This window comes from Mastigoproctus giganteus, chromosome 12 (assembly GCF_048544385.1).
Source record: "Mastigoproctus giganteus isolate SK-2022 chromosome 12, ASM4854438v1, whole genome shotgun sequence".
In the NCBI taxonomy this organism is placed as follows: Eukaryota; Metazoa; Arthropoda; class Arachnida; order Uropygi; family Thelyphonidae; genus Mastigoproctus; species Mastigoproctus giganteus.
The window spans coordinates 163,536,643-163,560,038 of record NC_143586.1 but is presented as its reverse complement, the minus strand read 5'-3'; the positions used below and the strand labels follow the sequence as shown (position 1 = coordinate 163,560,038).

The 23,396-nt window shown below is 37.4% G+C and overlaps 1 protein-coding gene across 3 annotated transcripts in view; it reads right to left on the bottom strand.

Annotated features, from left to right (window-relative positions):
- Positions 1-23,396, bottom strand: part of LOC150077559 (uncharacterized) — a 536,301-nt gene that overhangs the window by 223,559 nt on the left and 289,346 nt on the right. For all 3 annotated transcript variants that reach the window (XM_090386199.1, XM_090386201.1, XM_090386200.1), the window contains exon 17: positions 21,954-22,023. In XM_090386199.1, coding sequence (XP_090242325.1) covers positions 21,954-22,023 — 70 coding nt within the window. The remainder of the gene's footprint in view (positions 1-21,953; positions 22,024-23,396) is intronic.

The following is a 23,396-nucleotide window of genomic DNA, read 5'->3' as shown; positions in this document are numbered from 1 at the left end:
CCACCAGGGGACCACAAAAGTGATCTATCCGAGACAAACACAGCATCTCATACCAGTGAAAACGTGTCCATCAAATGAATATATACTTAACTAAAGCAGTATATGGTAATTATACAGGGTAATTCTAAATTAGGTACTGATTTTAAAAACAATTATAACTAAAAAAAATGAATAGAGGACGGATAAGAAACAGGGCATATTATGTTCACTGAGGTGTAAAGCCTGGTAATAGCATTCCCGCCAATGGCACTGATGGCCCTAAAAAGTAAAGATAACAAATTTTACTGTTAGTTACCATTGTTTGTCTTGTGGTTTGGTGAAAGTCAGTCTGCAACCACTGTACAGAGATATTTCAACAAAAAATATTTCTGTAAAGTGGCTGCAAACGATGGTCTTACACTCGGTAGAAAATAACCACCAAGTGTAAGGCCACTGTATGCAACAAAATGTATGCATATTTTGCTGCAACTGGGTGATTGGTGCATTGTCAACTAGGTTTCAATCTGTTTCTGATGCAACTATCACATGTGCAAGAAACTTACAAGAGGAGTTTGAGTCCAAGAAAGTTCACTAGGCACATAGGCAGGGAGCTGCAAGTCTCTCAAAACAACAGTTTGGCATATCTTATGTTAATTCAAGCCCTGATGGATGAAGCTAAACGATATAACTTCTGCAGTGACATGTGCAAGCAAATGGACTTATTTGTTTAGCAGTGAGGAAATCCTTTTCATAAGTGGAAAGGTCAACAAGCATAATGTTCAAATTTCAGCCAGAATTGGGATAAAATCCCGAGTCTGGCTGAGATTGTCCTCCACCACCCAGCCATCAGCAGACACTATTGCCATAATCAAACTACTCTGTTTTATCCTCTTTATCCTGTTTCTACCGTCCAGAAACAGGATAAAGAGCCTTGTTAGAATGTTTCCTTTGAACACTGTTGGAATATTCTTCACTCTCAATGTTGACTATGAATGATAGTGCAAAGGAAAATCTTAGCCAGCACATACCAGTTTGATAGTGGTCACAATAATGATACTACTCCTCTTAAGTAAACAGTGCATTCCCTCCCCCATAATGTTATCTGTTTATATATGCTTAATATTTATATTTATTGTTATACATTATTTATTTTTAAATAATGTATAACTAAACCTGCTGTATAACTGAGGAAATTCAAATAATGTAATCTTTGTGTCTTCTGTTAAAAAAAAAAACAAACAATGCAGGCTGATTCTGGGGTGTGTGTACACTTTGAATTGATTTACATAAAAAAAGTAATATACTTCACAACATTGCATATGAAAATTATTTAATCATAGCCATAATTTAAATAATAATCATGAATATAAAATATAATGGGGTAACAAAAATTTTTTTTAGTAGAAGGCATATCTAGTATAATTTTGGTAAACTATTTATTATATGGGATATCAATAGTTTAGAATTACATACTATAAATTTTTTTTATTTGGTTTAAAAAAATCTATATTTAGGGGCCCTATTACAATAGAGACATTAAATTCAAAAATAATCACCTTAAGCATGTCACCATGCCATCCATGATATAGGCCTGAACAAATTAGCTACATTTTCTCAAGAATACTGTGTAAATAAAATTTAAACAAAAATGCTATGATGATATTACTTGGCATTATTTATGAATAAATAAAATGATTTAATACTTGTTTTTGACAAAGGTAATAAAATTAAAATAAGTGCCAAAATTTATGTAATGTTCATTTATATGCACTATATGTTGACACACGTCATCGGCACCTCATTACTGGTGATTTATAATAAACAGATAAAAGTCTCAGGGATGTGATGACTGGGAATTTCTAATTTAGACATATTTGTATCTAAATATTAATCGCATAAAAAAAAAAAAGAAAAATATATTTAAATATACTTCAAATTTTGTACAGAAACTTGCTTATAAATATGGTATTCCAATTGAATCCATTCAAATCTGGGTAACGAGAAACTTTAGAGCCATGCTTATAACTATTTTAATTAAATTCCAAACTTTTCATAACCATATTACTTTCAATAATTTAAATAAACATATTAATGAACTACACAAGAACTTTATTATCAGTCCTGTTGGCCAGGAGGCCTCAACAATTTGCTATATTTTGCATCAAGTTTTTTTTTTAATACATTAAAAACTTATGGCACTACATAAAAAACCTGAAAAACAAAAATTATTTACATTTACCTGCCTTACCTTCATTTTATAACTAAATTCCATAAACATTCTACTGAATACAACTGTATCACAATTAGAAGAAATAGTGATTGTCATGGTCCAAATAACTTTTTTATATTTATGATTATTTACAATAATATTCTTCTAATTGGATTATTGTCAACAATCTCAAAATTATTAATATCCTAAAAAGAAACTCACCTTTTCATTATACAGTAACACTAATTTCATTAAGTGCCCATTACAAACCCTCTTTTTTTTCTCTGACTCAGCGATCCCTTTATCTACAGCAGCAACTTGCTCTTAATGCCACCTGCTCCAATGTGATAGCTGTCTCATGTGCAACAGTAACAAAATCTTTTCTGAAATCAAAGTATATGATGTAGAAATAGTAGTGACAGTATTTGCCATATGGTACAAGGAAGCCACAGGCCTTTGCAGCAATGGCAAAAAAGTATATAAGAAAATACAAATTATATGCTTCCTTCTGCACACAGATAACTATCCAGTTGACTTCTGAATTTATTAAAACTGTCAGCCTCAACTATCTGCGAGGCAAACTTCTTCCAACAATCAACGACTTACTGGCTAAAAGAAAACTTCCTTCTACCTAATCTAAAACTCAACCCCTGTAATTTGAATTTATGACTCCTAGTTCTGGAATTCTTTAGAATGGTGAGAATTCTGCCTTCATTCATTTTACCAATTCCTCTTAGAGCCTTATAAACCTCAATCAGGTTACCTCTGCAATGCCTGGTTGTCAAGCTTTGTAGTCCACATATATGGAGTCTTTCCTCGTATGGTTGCCCTTTTGCCAATCTCACAATGCGAGTTGTCCATCTTAGAACCCTTTCAAGAAGCTCAATGTCTTTTTTTCAGATGAGGTCTCCATACTTGAGGTGTATAAGGCCTTGAATGGGTTGAGCAAGCTCAATTCTGATCGGATGCTTCCTCAGATTACAAACCTGAGGGGCATAAATTCAAATTGAGGAAAGACAGTTGTAGAACAGATGGGTGGAAATTTGCCTTTACAAACTTCCATCTGTCATTTTATCCCTTTATCTACAGCAGAAACTTGCCCTTACTGCCACCTGCTCCCATGTGATAGCATATGGTACAAGGAAGTTGATAGCTTAAATAAATTCATGGAGGAACTGGACAAACTTTTGGAGTGAATGGGTGGTTAAATGGGAAGTGGTTTTTTTTTTTGGCTGATGCTCCCTAAGCTTGCTTTCTTGCATCACATGTCTCTACTACTATTTGAACACAGTATTCCAAATGCGGTCTTACAATTGCCTTATACAGTGGGATTATGACCTCCCTATCTCTACAGGATAAAGTTAGATAAATCACTGATAGAATACCATGAGCATTACTGGCTGCCTGTTTACACTGTTCAGAAAACTTCATATCTGCCAGTATTGTAACTCCCAGATCCCCTTTCCTCCTCCACTGTTTTAATTTATAATTAAAACAGTGGTTTTAATTATAAATTATAAATTATACCATCAAGTGTATAATTTATTTGTGGGTTGCTATTCCCCAAGTGTATGACCTTGCATTTAGCAGCATTAAAACACAGCTGCCAATTCTCTGACCATCTTTGAAATCTGTTCAAGTCATCCCAAAGAAAGCACAGCTTCGCAATGGTCATTAATGACCTGCCAATCCTTACATTTTGCAAATTTTTATATTGTGCCTTCTATCCCTTTGTCGATGTCATTTAGCATTAGCATATGATGCAAGAAAGCAAGCTTATATAGCATCAGCAAAAAAAATCCTTCTCATTTCACCCATCCATTCACTCCAAATGCTTGTGGAGATGGAATTTTGTTCCAACTATCAACCACCCACTGGCTAAAGGCATATTTCTGCACATCTATTCTACAATTTCCTCAATTTGAATTTATGTCCCATCAGATAAGTAATCTGAGCAAGTGGAAGAATCCCATCAGCATTGAGCTGTCAAACCATTCAAGGCCTTATACACCTCAATTAAATCACCTCGCAGGTGCTTCGCCTCCAGATGCTGCAATTTGCAGAACTTAAGTCTCTCTCTCTTGGTAACAGCAACCCTTTGTTCCATTCACCAATCGTGTTGCCCTTCTCTGTACTTATTCCAGCAACTCAACATCCTTCATAAAATGAGGCCTCCAGACCTGTATGCAGTACAGGCCTCCTTACCTTACCTTGTAGAAGGCAATGGTCGGTATGGCCCGACCATTGCCTTCTACAAGGGAACAATCACCTCCTTAAACCTGTTAGCAAAATTCCTGTATAGCATTGATCTGATTATCATTTATGAAAATGAGAAACAACAGTGGCCTAAGAATAGTGTAATATCAGAAGTGGGGTCCTTGAGGGACCTTACTCCTGATGTTACACCTATCTGAATATCCATTAATCACATCCCGCTGCCTTCTTTCTGCCCTGCAGCTGCCCAGCAATCCATCTTAGAATCCGATTAGTAATCCCAACCCGTTCAAGCTTATACAGTAACGTCTCAACAAGGGACGTTTTTTTAAAATCCAAAAAAACTGCCGAAATTGTTCCCTAAATCCACCTCATGAGAAACTGTGCAAAAATAGCCTACTAAGTTAGTTAAACATAATTTTTGCTTAACAAACCTATTCTTATTACAAAAAATTGTTACCGTTTAAGGAAGCAGGTAACATTTTTCTAGATCACCTTCGACCAGAGCAGTGTGCACTTGACTATTCTTTTCTGGGACATGAATCGGGGGTTCATCACTTGCCAGAACATGACATACTTGAATCCCTAACAAGCTCCCAGTTACATTTGTTTCTAGGGTAAGCACTCGTTTCTTCAGTGATTCAAATTCTTCTTGTAATGCTATCTGAATATTAAGCCATTGCTTTATAAATTTAATCTTACAATATACCACAGGATGTAATGCACCAAGTTGTAATTTGAGATTGGTACACTCATTACAACAGTTTCAAAGAAAATAATCATCAGTTCAACTAGGTCTGTCTACTAGACCATCTTTAGAATACATACCACAGACTTTACAAAGGATGAAGTCGAAACTCAGTGGAAATGTCTGCAGGCATTTCCCTTTGAGTCTCGTATTGTAATCCATTTACAATACAAAGTTCCTGGACTATGTATTGCAAGTGGATCTTCTAGCAACCATAATTTAAGTAAAATCCAAACTCAGAATTTAAATTTACAATATATTAAAGAATTCATGTTAACAAAATATTGCAGAAATTAAACTGCTGACAAATCTTAAATCACTAAAGAAATTAAATTTAAGCTATCCAATGCAAGTTACGAAATTCCTACCAAAATATTGCTAACAAAGGCTATCTGAATATTAAGCCATTGCTTTATAAATTTAAACTTGCAATATACCACAGAATTTAAATTAATAGAGTATTACAGAAATTATACTGTTTACAAAAATTTTAACCACTAGTAAAATTAAATTAAAGTTACCCAACAATAGTTACTAAGTTTCTGCCAAAATATTAACAGCAAAAGACTATTAATATTAAGCTGTAGCCTTTCCAAATACTTGTCTAAATTATAAAAATAAGCTAACCTACACGACTATAGGAATTCGGAGTAGATATTAACTACAGTTTAGTATATTAAAATAAAAAAACGGCAGTCTGCGCAGTTAAAACATCCATAACTAGTGAACCAATGCGATTCCTCATTCACCTTCTAGTGTTCATGTAAGTAAAGAGATCTTGGCTGCTTCTCTTTGCATTCTTTGTCAGAGATGTCACATAGCCTGCAGTATCTTTCCTAACTTCCTTTGTAACTTGATTATAGAATAGTTTATATCTACAGTAGGCTTCTTTATCACCTGATAATTTATGTGTCTCACATGCATTTTTTCTTCTACGCCATAAGTCTCATCAGTTCATCTTGACGTACATTTACGTATAAGCCCTGAACAGCATCTCTTAATTGGTATAACAAGTCTAGTAGTTTTTACGATTCCATCCCTGACTGCTTTAGAACTGGCTGTTGGTAACATCATCAGTTGGTCTCACTGTATAGAATTTAAAAACTGTCTGAGCCTACTCTCATTGCCTTTATGAAACCAAAAGGCATCTCCTTTAACCTTTGGTTACTTTAAATAAATCCCAGATCAATACACTGTGATCACTGCCAAGTAGTGGTTCTTTTATCTGAATATTCTTGATGCATGAAAAATCACTGCAGACAATCACATTCAGAGTACTGCTCTCGCTCTCTCTCTCTCTCTCTCATTGCCTCTGTAACATGTTGTTATAGAAAACAATCATCCAATAAATCCACAAAAGTCTTGCTACTCTGTGAGTAACCAACCTACAACTTCAAGTCAATCTGGAAAGTTAAAGTCACCCATTATAAGACAATCTTGATTTACTAACTCATTCTACACATCTGTACAGTCAGTTCTTATATTTTAATGTTGTTTGACTTTTATTTTTTTATTATTTTATTTTTTTGAAAAGTAAGAAAGGGAGGAAAAACTGAGGACTTTTCCATCTTTTACAAAGATGGCAAAACTCTTTGTTACCAACTTCCTTATGATGGTGGTGAGACGAAAAAGTGGTCATACTGAGTAAAAACAGTTCGATTCTCCATTGTAAATCCAGAGATTCAGCAGTTATGATATAAAATATTACTATCTTTTCAAATAAGGTTGTTCTTTCTAGAATGTTTTGTCATTCACCTATTTCTTCCGTCTATTTCTGCACTACATATTTGATTAAAATCACTCTAACTTTAATCTCCAAAATATTAAGCTAATTTTAAATTCCTATTCTTTTTGAAAATCTCATAAAGTGCATGTAGTATGGAATAATAACATTTTATACTTCTGTGATATGATCATACATTTGTAGCTTATTTTTATTTCAATATTCTTTAGTTTTTACATAAATGTTTAGCATTAGCATTAGTAGATGAATATGGTGCAGGAAAGCAAGCTTATACAGAATCAGCCAAAAAAAAACAAACCCTTCCCATGTCACCCATCCATTTGTTCCAAAACTTTGTCTAGTTCTTACTTCAATTTATTTAAGCTATCAACTTCCACCATGACAGATGGAACTTTGTTCCAGCAATCAATTACCCATGGTCCTTGAGGTTGTCACAGACATTCTCTCAGATATGCCAGTCAAGCTGTACTTGCTACTTGGGAGTCTAAAACGCTGATGGAACTGATATTTGGGTGACATTCAAGTCAAGTGGACCAAATTTCGGTGAAGTCCGGACAGTCTGACAGCCAAATCCTCAGCTTGCACCTTCACGATGGTGGGACTGTCAGTAATCCTGGGTATAACCTCCATGCACAAGCACATTGTGGGTGACTACCCAGATGTGAACCAACGTAAGCAGGGGTCAAGGTGTGGCGGAATGCTGCCCCTCTGTGTTACCAGGCAATACTAGTTGGTAGATGACTCTCATCAACCGGTGCAATACCACCACTTTGTTATTGGAGGCTTGAAGTGGTGGCACCCATGTTTAGTCTCCAGAGCTAAGGTCCATCCAAACCTTCCCCAACTCTTCCATCATGCAGTATCACTGATGACTTTTGAGGTTATGATCAACATCGTGGTGAGATCCAATCTTCCGGACATTGAGGGTAAAGCTCTAAAACGTTGCTCGCAGGCTGGCCGCTATTAGTACACTGGACGAAATCTATCGATAACGCTTTAGGAGGGTTCCGGATCAGCTAGTATATGATCTAGCTCTACTTTTCCAGATAGTGACTGGAGGGAGTCCGAGTAGTGTATATGCGGGGGGGGGGGGATTGTTGAGACCACTGAGACCACGCTATGTCAAGGATCTGGGTATATTCTCACCATGTGTACACCATATCCAAAAATTTCATTACTTCACACAGCATGTCCCTCCCACTTTTTCTTAGTATTGAATACACCATGAATTGTCAAACTAATATAGTAAGCTTATCTGTAAAATGATCTAAACCTCCCAAACACTTCCGAGTTCATTTCACAAATATATGTGGTCTCAATTCCAATCTCAACAACGTCCATTTCCACCAGCAGTCTGCCAAACCCCATGTACTTTTTCTGACAGAATCTCAGTTATCGGTTGATTCAACTATTGCCCATCTTAGTTGCCCAAATTATTTGCTGTATGATTCCTTTCGCCTCAAAGGTGGTATTTGTGCATATGTCCATTCCGATATTTCCAGTCAGAAACTTGGTAATTTGGAATCTCCTCTGGTTTAAAATCTCTCTACCTCATTGGGTAAAATTCATCTGTTGTCTCTACTGTTCTCTTAACTCCACTAATCACTTGGAACTCTGACTTCCTCTCTCTGCAACTTGACTTTCTCCAGTCCAACTTTCCTAACAGTGAGGTAATTTTCCTTTGTGATTTTAATGTTCACAACTCCAGCTGGCTTCCGGTTTCTAGTCACACTGACCCAGCTCGTCGAGATGCTGAGGCTTTTGCAATTACCAATGACCTCACACAGATTGTTCATTTACCTGCCAGAATACCAGATAATCCTAACCATACAGCCAACATGCATGATCTTTTTCTCACGAACAACCCTTCTAAGTACTCAGTCGAAGTAAGTGGTCCTTTAGGCACCTCAGATCACAACTTGGTGATTGTCTCTTCTCCAATCGAGCCTTTATCTCATGGCTATTCCCAACCTCGTAATGTTTGGCATTACAAGAATGCAAAATGGGATGACCTGCGAGATTTCTTTACTTTTTTCCCTTGGTCGGATTACTGTTTCAAAACTTCTGATGTCAATGTTTGCTCAGATCGTGTCAGTGAAATTGTTCTTGTAGGAATGGAATACTTTATCCCACACTCCACTTTAAAATCTCGTCCTTTATCTTATCTAAACCTTGGTTTTCCAATAAATGTGCTAAGGCTGTTCAAGAGAAGAATGTTGCATATCGTAATTGGCTTGTTTCTAATTCTTCATTTTCATTTTCTGCCTGCACCATGTAAAGTAAAGTAAAGTGCAGCCATTATCAACCCACTGCAGGATGGAAGCCTCCTCAACAATTCATGTTGAGGGAAATAGACCACGCTGGTCCAGTGCGGGTTGGCAGATCGACCATATTCAGCAGTCAGGGGTCTTGAACCCCGTTCTACTCAAAGAGCGTGTGCTACTACACTCCCGCTCCTGCCCACTCGGCTACGGAGGCTCTAAACCGCAGAACAATTGTAAAGCAGTAATTAATCAGTCCAAACTAGATTTTGAACAGACTAAGAGCAGAAAACTTGCTTCTTGCCCTAATGGTAGCTGAGCATTCTGGCCTCATGCCAAAACTATTGGCCACAACTTTTGCCCATCTCTGCTCCCACCTCTGTCAAAACCAGATGGTTCTGTTGTCACTTCAGCTAAGGATAAAGCTGACCTGCTAACATTCCATTTTTCTTCCAACTCATGTATTAATGATCTTGGTAAAACACCTCTCACCATTCCCAACATGCTCCATTCAATGCCTCCTGTGGTCTTCTGTCAAAATGATGCCAGAAAGATTTTGACGAATCTTGATCCAAAGATAGCTCCAGGTCCTGATGGTATTTCTCCACTTGTTCTCAAAACCTGTGCTCCTGTTCTTCGCCACCTTTTTTTAATTTCTTATTCCAAAGGTGTTTTTCCTTTTGCTTGGAAATTTGCTCGTATCCAGCCAGTTCCTAAAAAGGGTGACAAATCCCTCCCATCCAATTACTGTCCTAGTGCAATTACTTGTACTCTTTCTAAAGTAATGGAGAAATATATTAACTGCCAACAGTTAAACTACCTAGAAACCTACCGTCTGATCAACGATCACCAGTATGGATTCCGTCAGTGTCAATCCACAGATGATATTCTGGTTTATGTTACTCATTTATGGACAAATTCAATGGAAAAGTTTGGTGAAACACAACCAGTTGCTCTTGGCATCTCAAAGGCTTTTGATTGTGTTTGGCATAAAGAACTTCTAAACAAGCTTCTATCTTATGGTTTTCCAAATGTTTTTTGTAATTGGTTATCCAGTTTTCTCTCTGATCGCTCAATGAGGATGATGGTAGAGGCTCTCTGTCTTCTAACTTCTCCACTAATGCTGGTGTCCCCCAAGGTTCAGTTCTTTCCCCCACTCTTTTTCCCCTCTTGTATATCAATGACCTTCTTCCATTGACTGGAAACCCTATCCATAGTTTTGCCGATGATAGCACATTGCATTCCACTTTCCATTCCATTTTGAGAAACCCTGCCTTGCTCAATCAGCTTCAACTTCTCGAATATCTGCTACCAATTCCTTAAATGCCGATCTCCAGGTAATTCTCCAGTGGGGCAAAGACAAATTAGTTGATTTCAATCCTTCTAAAACTCAGTCTTGTTTTATATCTCGCAAAAAGGATTCTTCTGCTCCTATGCTTATCTTTGGTGACACTCCGATTTCTAGGCAAAATGATATCTCTCTTTTGGGGATTACCCTCACTTCTAATCTCTCTTGGCACAAGCACATTACAAATATTGCTTGTTCTGCATCTAAAAAACTTGGTTTTCTCTTCTGTTCTCTGCATTACTTTTCTTCTAAACACTGTTCACTGTACAAATTGCAAATCCACCCAACCAAGGAATATTGTTCCCACATCTGGGGTGGTGTCCCCAAAACCAAAATGATTCCATTCAGAAGAGGGCATTTAGGTTAATTAATGACTTATCTCTAAATGAGTCTCTGCATTCACTGTCCCATAGAATTACTGTTTCTGCTACATGACTTTTCTACAGATACTTACACGGGCACTGTTTTCTGAACTGTCCAACTTCAAACTCTCAGAACCAACTTTTCATCTTCCTCATTTATTTATTCAACTGCCATTTTCTGGAAAAACGTTCCTTTATACATATTTCCTGAAAATTACAGTCTATGGAAATTCAAGTCTAATATCAACCATCTTTCATCTTCTGAACCTCCAACCCATGCACGGTACAAATTACTATAAGTTCTAATACCTCCCGCGTTTGCGGTTTTCATAAAAAAAAAACTACCCGCTGGCTAAAGGCAAATTTCTGCAAATCTATCCTACAATTGTCTTTCCTCAATTTGAATTCATGCCCCCTGTGGTCTGTAATTTGAGCAAGAGGAAGGAATTGAACATCGAGCCTTCTGAAAAACCATTCAAGGCCTTATACACCACAATCACATCACCTGTTGTTATTGTTATTTGGTTTTTAGGAGCATTAGCAACTAAGGCCATATTGCTCTGGGGATATGTGGTGGTCATTCCCTGACCTTTCCGATTTGGTGGTCATGGGCTCGAACCCTGGTCTAATCAAGAAATGTGTGCTACACACTGCTGCTCCTGCCCACCTGGCTACGGAGGTGCCATCAGATCACCTCGCAGGTGCCTAGTCTCCAGATGCAACAATCTGCAGAACTTAAGCCTTTCTTTGTAAGAGCAACCTTTTGTTCCATTCACCAATCTTGTTGCCCTTCTCTGTATTCATTCCAGAAATCAACATCCTTCCTAAAATGAGGCCTCCAGACCTGTATGCAGTACTCAAGGCACAGACTGACCATACAGAGGGATAATCACCTCCTTTTCCTTACTAGCAAAATTCCTGTATATCACTGACAAGACCCCATGACTTGCTCTGTCAGTCTGTCTGCACTGCTCAGAAAACTTCATATCTGATTGCACAATTACCCCCCAGGTATTTTTCATTCTCCACTTCCCTGATTGTAGTACCACACAGTTGGCATGTTTCTCTGGGGTTACTGCTACCCATATGCAGTACTTCAGTTGCCACATCTCAGCCCATCTGCCCAACTTTTTGTCCTCAATGCCATACTGCCCCAATTTGTACAGTATACTTCCAAGTGTAACAGTATCAAAAGCTTTCCTAAAATCAAAGTATATGATATCAAAATTATTTTTTGCATTCATTTCCTTTGTGACCACGTCACAGCATCCAATCAAATTGGTAAGACAAGACTTTCCCTTAACAAACCCATGCTGTGTCTGAACTATAACTGCAGACTTGTCTAGATTGTCCTGAAATGCCAGTGACTCAATTATATTTTTCCCAGAACAGAAGTTACACTATGTCTTTAATTACTCATGTCACCCCCTTTGTGAATTCAGGATACATTTGCACATTTTTCAGTTTGTGGGAACTTCCCGAGTCAAAGAATGCCCAAATAATTATGGCTCAAGGGTTTGCTTACTTCCTTTTCCGCCACCTTTAATATAACTGGATAGATCCAATCAACCTCAGGTGCCTTTCTTATGTTTCACTTCAACAATTTCTCCTCCACTTTGCTCTCAGTTATTAAAAAATCATTTAACTCCTTGTCAGAGTTTAATAAGCTTTGCCCTATAGAATTGCTCATGTGTGACTGTAGATGCAACCTACTTGTTCAGTTTGGCAGCTATCTCAAGCAGGATCATCATCAGTCGAATTATCAATATCAAGTGGATGAATCTGATTCATACCTTTCCTTCTAGAGTTTTCATAAATAAAGAAGTCTTCGCTGCTTTTATTTGCAGCCTTTCCCAAAGATTTCTCGTAATTTTCTTTCACTTGCCTAACCTCCTTTGTGACTTGCATACAGACTAGCTTATATATATACCATAGGCTTCTGTGTCAACTTATAATTTATGTGCATCCCATGCATTTTTCTTCAATGCCACCGAGTCTCTTTAGTTCATCTGACATCCATTTAGGCCTAAACCTTGAACAGTATTTCTTAGTTGGGACAAAATGCCTAGTAGCTTCTAAGATTAATTCCTTGAATGCTTCCCATTTAGAATTTGCTCTTGGTAATGTTATCAGTTGATCCCACTGTATAGAATTTAAAAACTGTCTGAGAGCATTGTAGTTGCCTTTATGAAAGCAAAAACCTTTCCCTTTACCCCTGATGAGTGCCACCTTTAAGTAAATCCCACATTAGTACATTGTGATCACTGCTACCTAGTGGTTCCTTTATCTGCAAATTCTTAATCCATGAATAATCACTGCTGATAATCAGATCAAGAGTACTGCTCCCTCTGTTTGCCTCACGAACATGTTTCTGTGGAAAACAATCCTCCGATAAATCTATAGAAGTCTTGCTAGTGTGCAAGTGACCAACTCACAAGCTCCAGTCAATATCTGGGAAGTTAAAATCCCCCATTACAAGACATTCTGATTTACTGGCGCATTCTATTTCTCTGCACAACTGTTCATTGTACTCGTTAGAGTCATTAGGCCTATAACACACTCCTACTCTCATTTTTGGTTTTACGGTGCTTATGCACACCAAACAGTCAACATTGCATTGTCCATCTATATCAACTGGATGCACTTCGTTAGATTTTATGTTTCTTAATTAACAGCATAACCCCTCCTCCCTTCCTATACTTTCAATCTATTCTGTATATATAGTACTCCCGAAATTCCAATTCTGTACTGCATATATCTATGTGACACCACGTCTCTGACATCCCAACAATATCTGCCTTTGAGTTTTTGACCAGCACTTCAAATTAATTAAATTTATTTACTGTACTCCTAGCATTAGTGTACATGCACCTGTTCTTACACACAGCCCAGGTATTTACTTGTTCCATGATGACACTGCCCCCAGTCTCTGAAATTCCCAGCACTTTGCTTTACAAGCTGTGACTTGTTCTAATAGAAGCAGTGCAAGAATCACTTTTGCATCTGCCTGTGGCTACTATTATTTCTTTTAGTCTGTGAATCCCCCCTCCACAAAAGCTAGCAGTTTTCCAACCCACCTAACCCTGCCTCAATAGCATCAGAAAATATTCTTGCACCCTTTCTATTTATGTGTATCCCATCCCTGTAGAAGCAGTCTCTCCCATTAACAAGCACAGACCACACTGAAAAAAAATTCTACCCCATGAGCCTTGAACAATCTCTCCAGGGTCAACTTGATTGACAAGGCTCTCATCATACACTCCCTCCTATAGTGTCTGGGCAGAATTGCAGACACTTTCAAATTTAATCACTTGCAACATTTTTTCAACATTGATCTGTACTTGTTAAGTAAATCTGCAATTTTCTACTCTTAATGTCAACAGTGCCAACATGTACAACAATATCACCTTTTGTGCCCTTAAAAGATAAGATCTGCTCTACGTCATCAACTTTTGTCCCTGGCAGACATACTCTGGTCTTATTCCACCTATCCTTTTCGCAAAGTATATTTCCCGTCTCCCTGACAAGTGAGTCACTGACAATAACTAGTTCCTGTCAGACCAACACATTCTGGCTTGAAAATAGCTGCTGTGCTGCCTGATGCACAAGAGTGAGCTCTGCTGTTGAGTTGGGCAGCTGAGATCTTGAGGGGCTCCCCATTTTAATTCCTTTGAGGGCATCTTCCCAACTCTTCAAACTCTCACTGGCACCCATCAGATTGCTGAGTTGGTGCCGAATTTCTTGACACTCTCCGCACTTGACACACAGAAAGACATCCTCCTTGGCAAGATCATGCCCTGTTCCAGAAAGATCCATTAACATGTCAGAAGTTGCACATTTTTTTTAGGCTGTGATGCACTGGAGAATCACCCCAATTAGTTCTCTCCAAGCCACAGCACGCCCACTACTTTGCGCCAGTTTCTTTGCTGTAGTTTCATTGCAACATGTGCTGTTAGGCATGATTTCCATCTGAATAAGTTTGATTAACAATGAAATTTGCTGGAAATACTTTATTTCGTTACATTGTATTTAACATTGTTTTTACATTGTTTTTTTACTTTTCAGTTAGGTCTTCCTTTGATTTATCTTACTAAATTTTCAACTTTGGTTTATATATTTGTTCTAAATTTACAAAATTTGGCTTTTTAATTTTCTCTGTAAATTCCTTAAGCATCCATCAGTAGTAATATACTTAGCTATATGACATTTATTAAATATATTTAACATTTTTATATTTTAGTTTTGTATTCTCTTAGATTTTCGATGAACAATTACTATCCTAAGTTTTTTTATATTTGTTTATATTAATTCCTTACTCAACGATCTAGGTGATGGAAGAAGCTCTGTCCTATTCCATTATGCAAGAATATTTGCTGATGCTATCGAGGCAGCGTAAGGTGGGTCAGAAAATTGCTAGCCTTGGGTGGGATACACAGAATAATAGATTAACAGTAGCTGCTGGGAGAGGTGAAAGTGATACTTGTACTGCTTCTATTGGAATGAGCAGCAGCCTGGAAAACAAGGTCCGGGGGATTTCAGAGATTACTGGAAGTCATTGCGGAACAAGTAAACCCATGGGCTGTGTTAGCGTAGCTAAGAATAGGAACAGGTACATATATACTTGCGTGTACACCAATGCTAGGAGTTTGGTAAATAAATTTGATGAATTTGAAGTGTTGGTCAAAACACCAAAGGCAGATATTGCTGGGATATCAGAGATGTGGGGAGTACAATGTGTACAGAAAGGATAGGAAGGGAGGAGGGGTTATGCTATTAGTTAAGAAACACATAAAATCCAAGGAAGTGAAGCAAGTCGACATCGCTGGACAGTGCAGTGTCGAGTCAATTTGGTGTGACATAAGCATTGGGAGATCAAAATTGAGAGTAGCTATATTGAGAGTGTGCTATAGGCCTAATGACTCTGATGAGTATAATATTCAAGTAATAACTGACAAATATAATATTTTGTTCAAGGTTTAGGGCTAAATAGATGTCAGATGAACTAATGAGACATGTGCCAGAGAACAAAAATGAACTGTATACATATAAATTAACAGGTGACACAAAAGCCTATGATAGATATAAGCTGGTCTGTAACCAAGTCACAAAGGAGGTTAGGCAGGCCAAGGCAGATTATGAAAAATTATTGGCAAAGGATGGAAAGAAAAACAGCAAAGGATTCTTTACTTATGTAAACTTTAGAAGGAAGGGCATGAATCAGATTGGCCCATTTGATATCGATGGTTCAACTGTTGAAGATCCTGCTTAGGTAGCTAACAAACTAAATGAGTATTTTGCATCTACATTTATACATGAAGAGTATTCAGGGAGGGGGAATACCAGAGGTGAATTAAACTCTGGCAGTGAGCTGAGTGATTTTGTTATAACTGAGAGCAAAGTGAAGGAGAAATTGTTGAAGATGAACATAAGAAAGGCACCTGGGGTGGATGGGATCTATCCAATTATATTAAAAGAGGCAGCAAAGGAAATAAGCAAACTCTTAGCCATAATTATGAGAGCTTCTTTGGACTCAGGGGGCATCCATAGACTGGAGATGTGCAAATGTGACCCCAATTCACAAAGGAGGATCAAAGGGCAACACAAGTAATTACAAACCTGTTAGTTTAACTGCTATTCCAGGAAAATTAATGGAGGCACTGAATATAGAAGCACTGGAAGATCATCTAGACAAAACTTCAGTTACAGCTCGGACACAGCATGGGTTTGTTAAAGGAAAGTCTTGTCTGACCAATTTGATTGGATAGTATGATGTGGTCACAAAGTAACTGGATGCAAAGAATAATTTTGATTTCCTATATTTAGATCTTAGAAAGGTTTTTGATACTGTTGCACATGGAAGACTGCTGCACAAATTGGAGCAGTGGGGCATTGGAGTCAAATTGTTGCTATGGATAAAAGTATGATTTGAGTGGGAGGAGACAGAGAGTGGTAATCAGCGGACACTGCTCTTCGTGGACTAATGTTATTAGTGGAGTCCCCCAGGGTTCAGTGTTGGGTCTATTGCTCTTTTTGTATTTATTAATGATATTGATGGTATATCAGCCTTAATATCCAAGCTTGCAGATGATACAAAGGTCATTAGGGTTTTAATGACACTAATGGCATACGCTGCTGCAACAGGATCTAGAAAAGTTGAGTTGAACACTGACAAATGTAAAGTACTGTATTTGTGAACAGTAACCCCAGAGTAACATATTAACTGTGTGGGACTACAATGACAGTGGTAGAGAATGAAAAGTACCTGGGGGTAATTGTGCAGGCAGATATGAAGTTTTCTGAGCAATGCAGAGTCTGCAAGAGTAGCCCATGGTGTCTTGTAAATGATATACAGGAATTTTTCTAGCAGGGATAAGGAGATGATTATTTCCTTGCATAAGGCATGGTCAGGCCACACATTGAGTACTGTTATACAGGTTTGGCCTCATTTTAAAAAGGATGTAGAGCTGTTGGAACAAGTACAGAGAAGGGCAACATGGTTATTGAATGGAACAAAGGGTTTCTCTTACAAAGAACGGCTTAAGTTTTGCAAATTACAGTGTCTGGAGACTAGTCACCTGTAAGATGATCTGACTGATGTGTGTTAAGTTGAATGGTTTGAGCATGCTGAATGTATTCCACCTCTTGCTGAGAATAATTACCCGAGAGGACAAATTCAAATTGGGGTAAGACAATTGTAGCATAGATGTGCGGAAATTTGCCTTTAGCCAGCAGGTGGTTGATTGCTGGAACAAACTTCCATCTGTTGTTGTAGAAGTTGATAGCTTAAATAGATTCAAGGCAGAACTAGACAAATATTTGGAATAAGTGGATGGGTGAAATGAGGTTTTTTTTTTTTTTTTTTTTTTTATATAAGCTTGCTTTCTTGGATAATATGCCTTTATTAATGCTAATGCTAATTACTTCACTTACCCAGGGACTTCAATAACAGTTTGAGCATTTAAACTCCCACCTTTCATGAGTATAAGCTCACTTTTCTATAAACTGTCATTACTTCATTTTTCCATTTGCCTATTAGGATTAGGGGAATTAAGCTAGTACATACGTTCTGCTTTTTTATTTTAGTCTGTCAGCCTTCCATTTCCCCCCTACAGTCAATCTTCCTTTTCTCTTGGACACCAACCACACCCATACTTTTACGTGCTAAGATCCTCTATTTAGAGGATGGGCATTACAAACCCAGCATGCCTAAATATTTATCTTTATTACCAGAGTGCTGCCTTCCATCTTTTTTTTTTTTTGTAAATTAGGCCACAATCTTTGCTTTACCCCATTTCACCACTCGGTTTACTACCCTATTCTCTACATTTATCTAAAATATATAATTTCAACTTTTTTTCGTGCACATAGGCTTCAGTTATATAAATACACTAATCAAAAATAAATTATTAATGATTACATTTCTTCACATAGCATTGAGACCATCCTCCATCCATGCTATTTCTAATTCACAGCAACCCACTAGCCAATTTACCAGTTATTCATTCAGATACTTTTTGCCGGAATGGAGATTTGAAATGCTGTATTTAGTCCAGAAAGATTGGGGTTACTTGGTAAAGTTAACTGTGGTAATCTGTCTTGACTAATTATATCAATAATGATGTGTATATTTTTTATACATTCTTTCCTACTGCATTGTAAAAGCTTCCATAAAATTTCACCCTCCAATCTGTATACCCAAGTCCATCATCACTGATTATTAAACATAGTTATAATACAGAGTGTCACTAAAATAAATGGACTGCTTAAGGGAGAAGATCTGGGAGACAAAATGGAGTAAAAAGGGCTTAATTTATGAGATAAATGCAATTAAAGAAATTACCAAGAATATCGATAAATTTTATTATTTTATGAATCAGTTATCAATATTATCTATCAAAAGATTATATTTGAAAATTAACAATTTTACAGGAAACGCTTGAAGTGGCCACTACTTTCTCACACAAAGCTCAATTCTCTGCAGAAGTGATTGACATACATGTTAGAGCATATCTGGCATGACAGAATTATCTGCTTCTACTTAATTCCAAATTTCCTGTGGGCTGTTGAATGTGTTAATATACAATGATTGTTATACTGAACCCCAAAATTAAGTCTAACAGTTTGATTTCTGATGATTGACAGGCCATTTAATCAGCGAGTCATTGCATCCAATCCATGAGCAATGGTCATGTAACAACTGTCTAACTTCAACAGTGAAATGTGCATGATTGCTATCATGTTGGAACCACCACATTGTTTTCCTTGTCAGTATGATGTCTTCCAGTAGTACTGGCAGCGCATTGTGCAAAATTTAAGTACGTTGGACTTGAGGTGATTGATAATGAAATGGAACAATTACATTATCACCAAAGATACTAGCCCAGACACTCACAGAAAACTGCCTCTGCTGAAAATGTAGTCATGAAGATTTTCAATGACTGTTGTGGTAATTAAAAACCACACTATGAGTGAACGTATATTCATCTGTGAATAAAACTTTACTAAAAAAATGTTTGCTCATTATTAAATCCTGTAGAACTCTATAGGTCACAAGCAATTAATTCTTAAGGAGAATGGAAATGGATCTGGTTAATCCGAGCTTTGCGTAACATCCTACGTATAACATTCTTTGACACTCTTAATCTTGTTGACAAATGTCCCATGTTATTGTTATTTCAGGCTGTTGTTCTACACTCTATATTCTTCTTCCATTTCATGATTGCATATATGGTATGGAACGTCTCTGTCTAGAATCCTTGGTGCCAGCTGTCCACTATCACATAGTTGCTGTTCTACAGTGGCAAAGGTTTTGAAATTAAAAGCAACACGATTAAGGAATTTTTCTACATATCTCCCACGTGTCGCTTGACTTACCTTCATACTCACTGAGCATGGTGCATATCTGCATACTCATTAAATGTAAAAGCAATTGTTAACCTTCTGTATGTTTAATATTGCACAATAAGCATGACTGAGGAAGGTAATGTTTACAATAAACAATTGTACAGAGAAATAGAGTGGGCTAGTAAATCAGAATGTCTTATAATGGGGGATTTTAACTTCCCAGATATTGACTGGAACTTGTGGGTTGGTCACTCACACACTAGTCAGACTTTTGTGGATTTATTGGATGATTGTTTTCTGCAGCAGCATGTTCGAAAGGCAACCAGAGAGAGTAATACGCTTGATCTGGTTTTTTATCAATATACTTAGTATTATCAATATATACTTAGTATTAGTAATGGCCACATGGTGCAAGAAAGCTTATGGCTTATGCTGCACCAGCCAAAAAAAAAAAAAAAAAAAAACGAACAAAACAATGATAAAAAAATAAATAAAAATAAATAAAATAAATAATAATAATTAATAAAAGAAAAGGAAATTAAACCTATCATCCTATGCGCTTCCCTCACCCGAAGGTACTGGTCCACATGACCTTTGATTTTCCCCAAACTGTCAACCTCTACCACCCATGTAGGCAACTTATTCCAGAAATTTATAACTCGCTGGCTAAAATAAAACTTCCTGCAGTCCAATCTAAACATTTCCCCCTGTAAATTGAATTTATGTCCCCTAGTTCTAGCATCATTTATAATCTTGAAAATTTCATCCTCATTCATTTTACTGATGCCTCTCAGAACCTTAAACAACTAAATCAAATCTCCTCTAAGGTGTCTAGTTTCCAAACTCTGCAATCCACATATTCGAAGTCTTTCTTCAAAAGGATGTAACCTTTTGCCGATCTCACCAGGCGAGTGACCCGTCTTTGCACCCTTTCAAGAAGCTCGATATCTTTCTTTAGGTGTGTGGTCTCCATACTTGAACACAGTATTCCAAGTGTGGTCTAACAAAAGCCTTATATAATGGGATTATCACGTCCCTATCTCTACTTGCAAAAGTTTGATATATCATCGATAAGACACCACCACGGGCCTTCCTTGCAGCCTGTTTACAATGCTCAGAGAATTTCATGTCTGACCGTATCGTAACACCCAAGTCCCTTTCCTCCAGTACTGGGTTTAGTTGAACTCCACCAAGTGAATAAGTTATTTTGGAATACTGTTTCCCAGGTGTAATACCTTACACTTTGTTGGATTAAAGCATAGCTGCCATTTTTCTGACCATTCCTGAAGTCTATCTAGGTCTCTCTGAAGAAGCTCAGCTTGACAGTGATCATTAACCACTCCACCAATTTTAACATCATCTGCAAATTTAGACATCACGCCCTCTCTTCCTTCATCAATGTCGTTTATGAAAATTAAAAACAACAGTGGTCCTAATACTGATCCTTGGGGAACCCCACTTCTTACATCAACCCAATCTGAGGAATAGCCATTTATCACAACCCTCTGCCTCCTGCCCTGAAGCCATTCTTCTATCCATCTAAGGATTTTCCCAGTGACTCCAACCCATTCCAAAGGAATAGGTTGGAATCACTGAGAAACCAGTGATTCCAACCCATATGAGTCCCATATGAGCGGTTCCTTATAAAGGAACCGCTCATATGGGACTGAGTCAAAAGCTTTGCTGAAATCTAAATAAACAATGTCGAAATTTTTCCCTAAATCCAGCTAGTGAGTGACCCTTTTCTTGTTTCCAGAAAATTCATGTAAAGTAGTCTGTATGAAGGTTAATGGCATCTGACACAAATTACCAAACTATTTCTCATCAAGGTTAAATAAATGTGCATAATATAAACATGTCTGACACTAATTATTATAGCAATCTCAGCTTCATGTTGAACACCTTGTTACTGGGTGATTACTTAAGTGAAGGAGTCATCTAGTAAAAAATAGTGATCTAGATGTTGCCAATGGATGGCCAGTCAGCCATGAGAAGGTTCAAGACGAGTGCAAAGGACTGCAAGCTGAAAATAAATACAGAAGTCTAAAAAAAAAAAAAAAAAAAGTTTTTAAGATTGGCAATAGTCAACAACATGAAAAAGGCAAGTGATACAAAATTTAAATGTTTAAAACAATGCTGTTAAAATCAAATGTATTCTTGATATTTCTTCACTTCTCACAAATTTCACACATTTATAAAATGTAATTTGATTTTCTGCCTAGTTCAAGGTATTTTTAGACTTACCTCTTCTACCAAGAAGCTTTGCAGAGACATCAGGAATAGGGGGTAGATCAAGAGAAGAATCCTTTTCATCCTAGATAAATTAAAACTGAATCTCAAAAACAATAACAACAGCTTTACCTAAATATTCATTTTCACCTTACACAATCTTATATTTTGTATCTTTCCTACAGTTGCAAATTTTATATAAGATGTATAAATTTTCAAAAGCTTAAAGGATTACCTTGTGCTTTCAGGTATGAGATTAGATTCATCAAACAGTGTGCCAAGTGTTGTACAAGCTGGTGGTGGATCACTGATGTCTTGGGGATGTTGAGTCACACATTTTAATTGATAACTACTGTCTTCCTGAAAGCACTAAATGCAATCCATCAAAGCTCTAGAAATTTCATAGTCAGTCACCTCTCTCATCAAAATACTTTCTTTTTACTTTAGTTTTACACAGTTTATAAAATTTAGCTTGGAGATTACAAATTCCCACTTTCTTTTTCTAGACCTTTCAACAAGCATGTAAGTTGACATGCAGTGGTCGTATTTAAATTTTCTGTGAATCCACTAATGCCCAATGCTGGGCACACTTTTTTCCCTCCATCAAATGTTGAAGTCTTTTCAATTTAGCTATATGGTTTAGTTTGACTGTCCCACTTGCTCAGGAAACACCAATATCTTATACATGGTGTCTCAAAAATACATGGCATAACTTCAGGAATGAGTTCCTCATATGTAGACAATAAAAATATTTATATCAACATAGTTACGGAAATGCTTGTTTCCCGAGTTATTTACCGGAATGTCTTATCTCCCACAGGTGATTTCCTTCATTACAAGGTACTGACAGAATCTGGTGGTTTTCCATTCTGACCATGTACTCAAATCAGGAGCAAGCGGATATGCACTTTATGTACAGTTTGGCAGATGGCAATGCTCTGGAGACTCGTCATTTGTACCACGGAAGGTTTCCAGAATGAAGATGTCCAGACAGGAAAACGTTTGAAGGTATCCATCACAGCCTTCGTGAACATAGGACCTTTACACCTCGTGCTGCCGACAGAGGATGACCAAGATCTACAACTCCTGAAGTAGAGGAGGAGATTTTGGATGTTGTGAATGCTACTCCTGGAATCAGCACATGCAGAATAGCAATGCAACTGGCTGTTCAACATTCGACTATTTGGAGAGTGTTGCGAGACCACCAACTGTATCCTTACTATCTGGAACGGGTACAGGCCTTGTCACCAGCAGATTACCCTGCACGAGTAATGTTCTGCCAGTGGTTCTTGCAGCAGTGTGGTACAACTCCTCACTTTCCTGCCTTAGTGATATTCACAGATGAAGCACAGCTCACACGAGACGGAATCCAAAACTTTCACAATCAGCATGTATGGGCTGAGGAAAAACCCACATGCAATTTTTTCATCACATCACCAACAGTGATTCAGCCTCAAA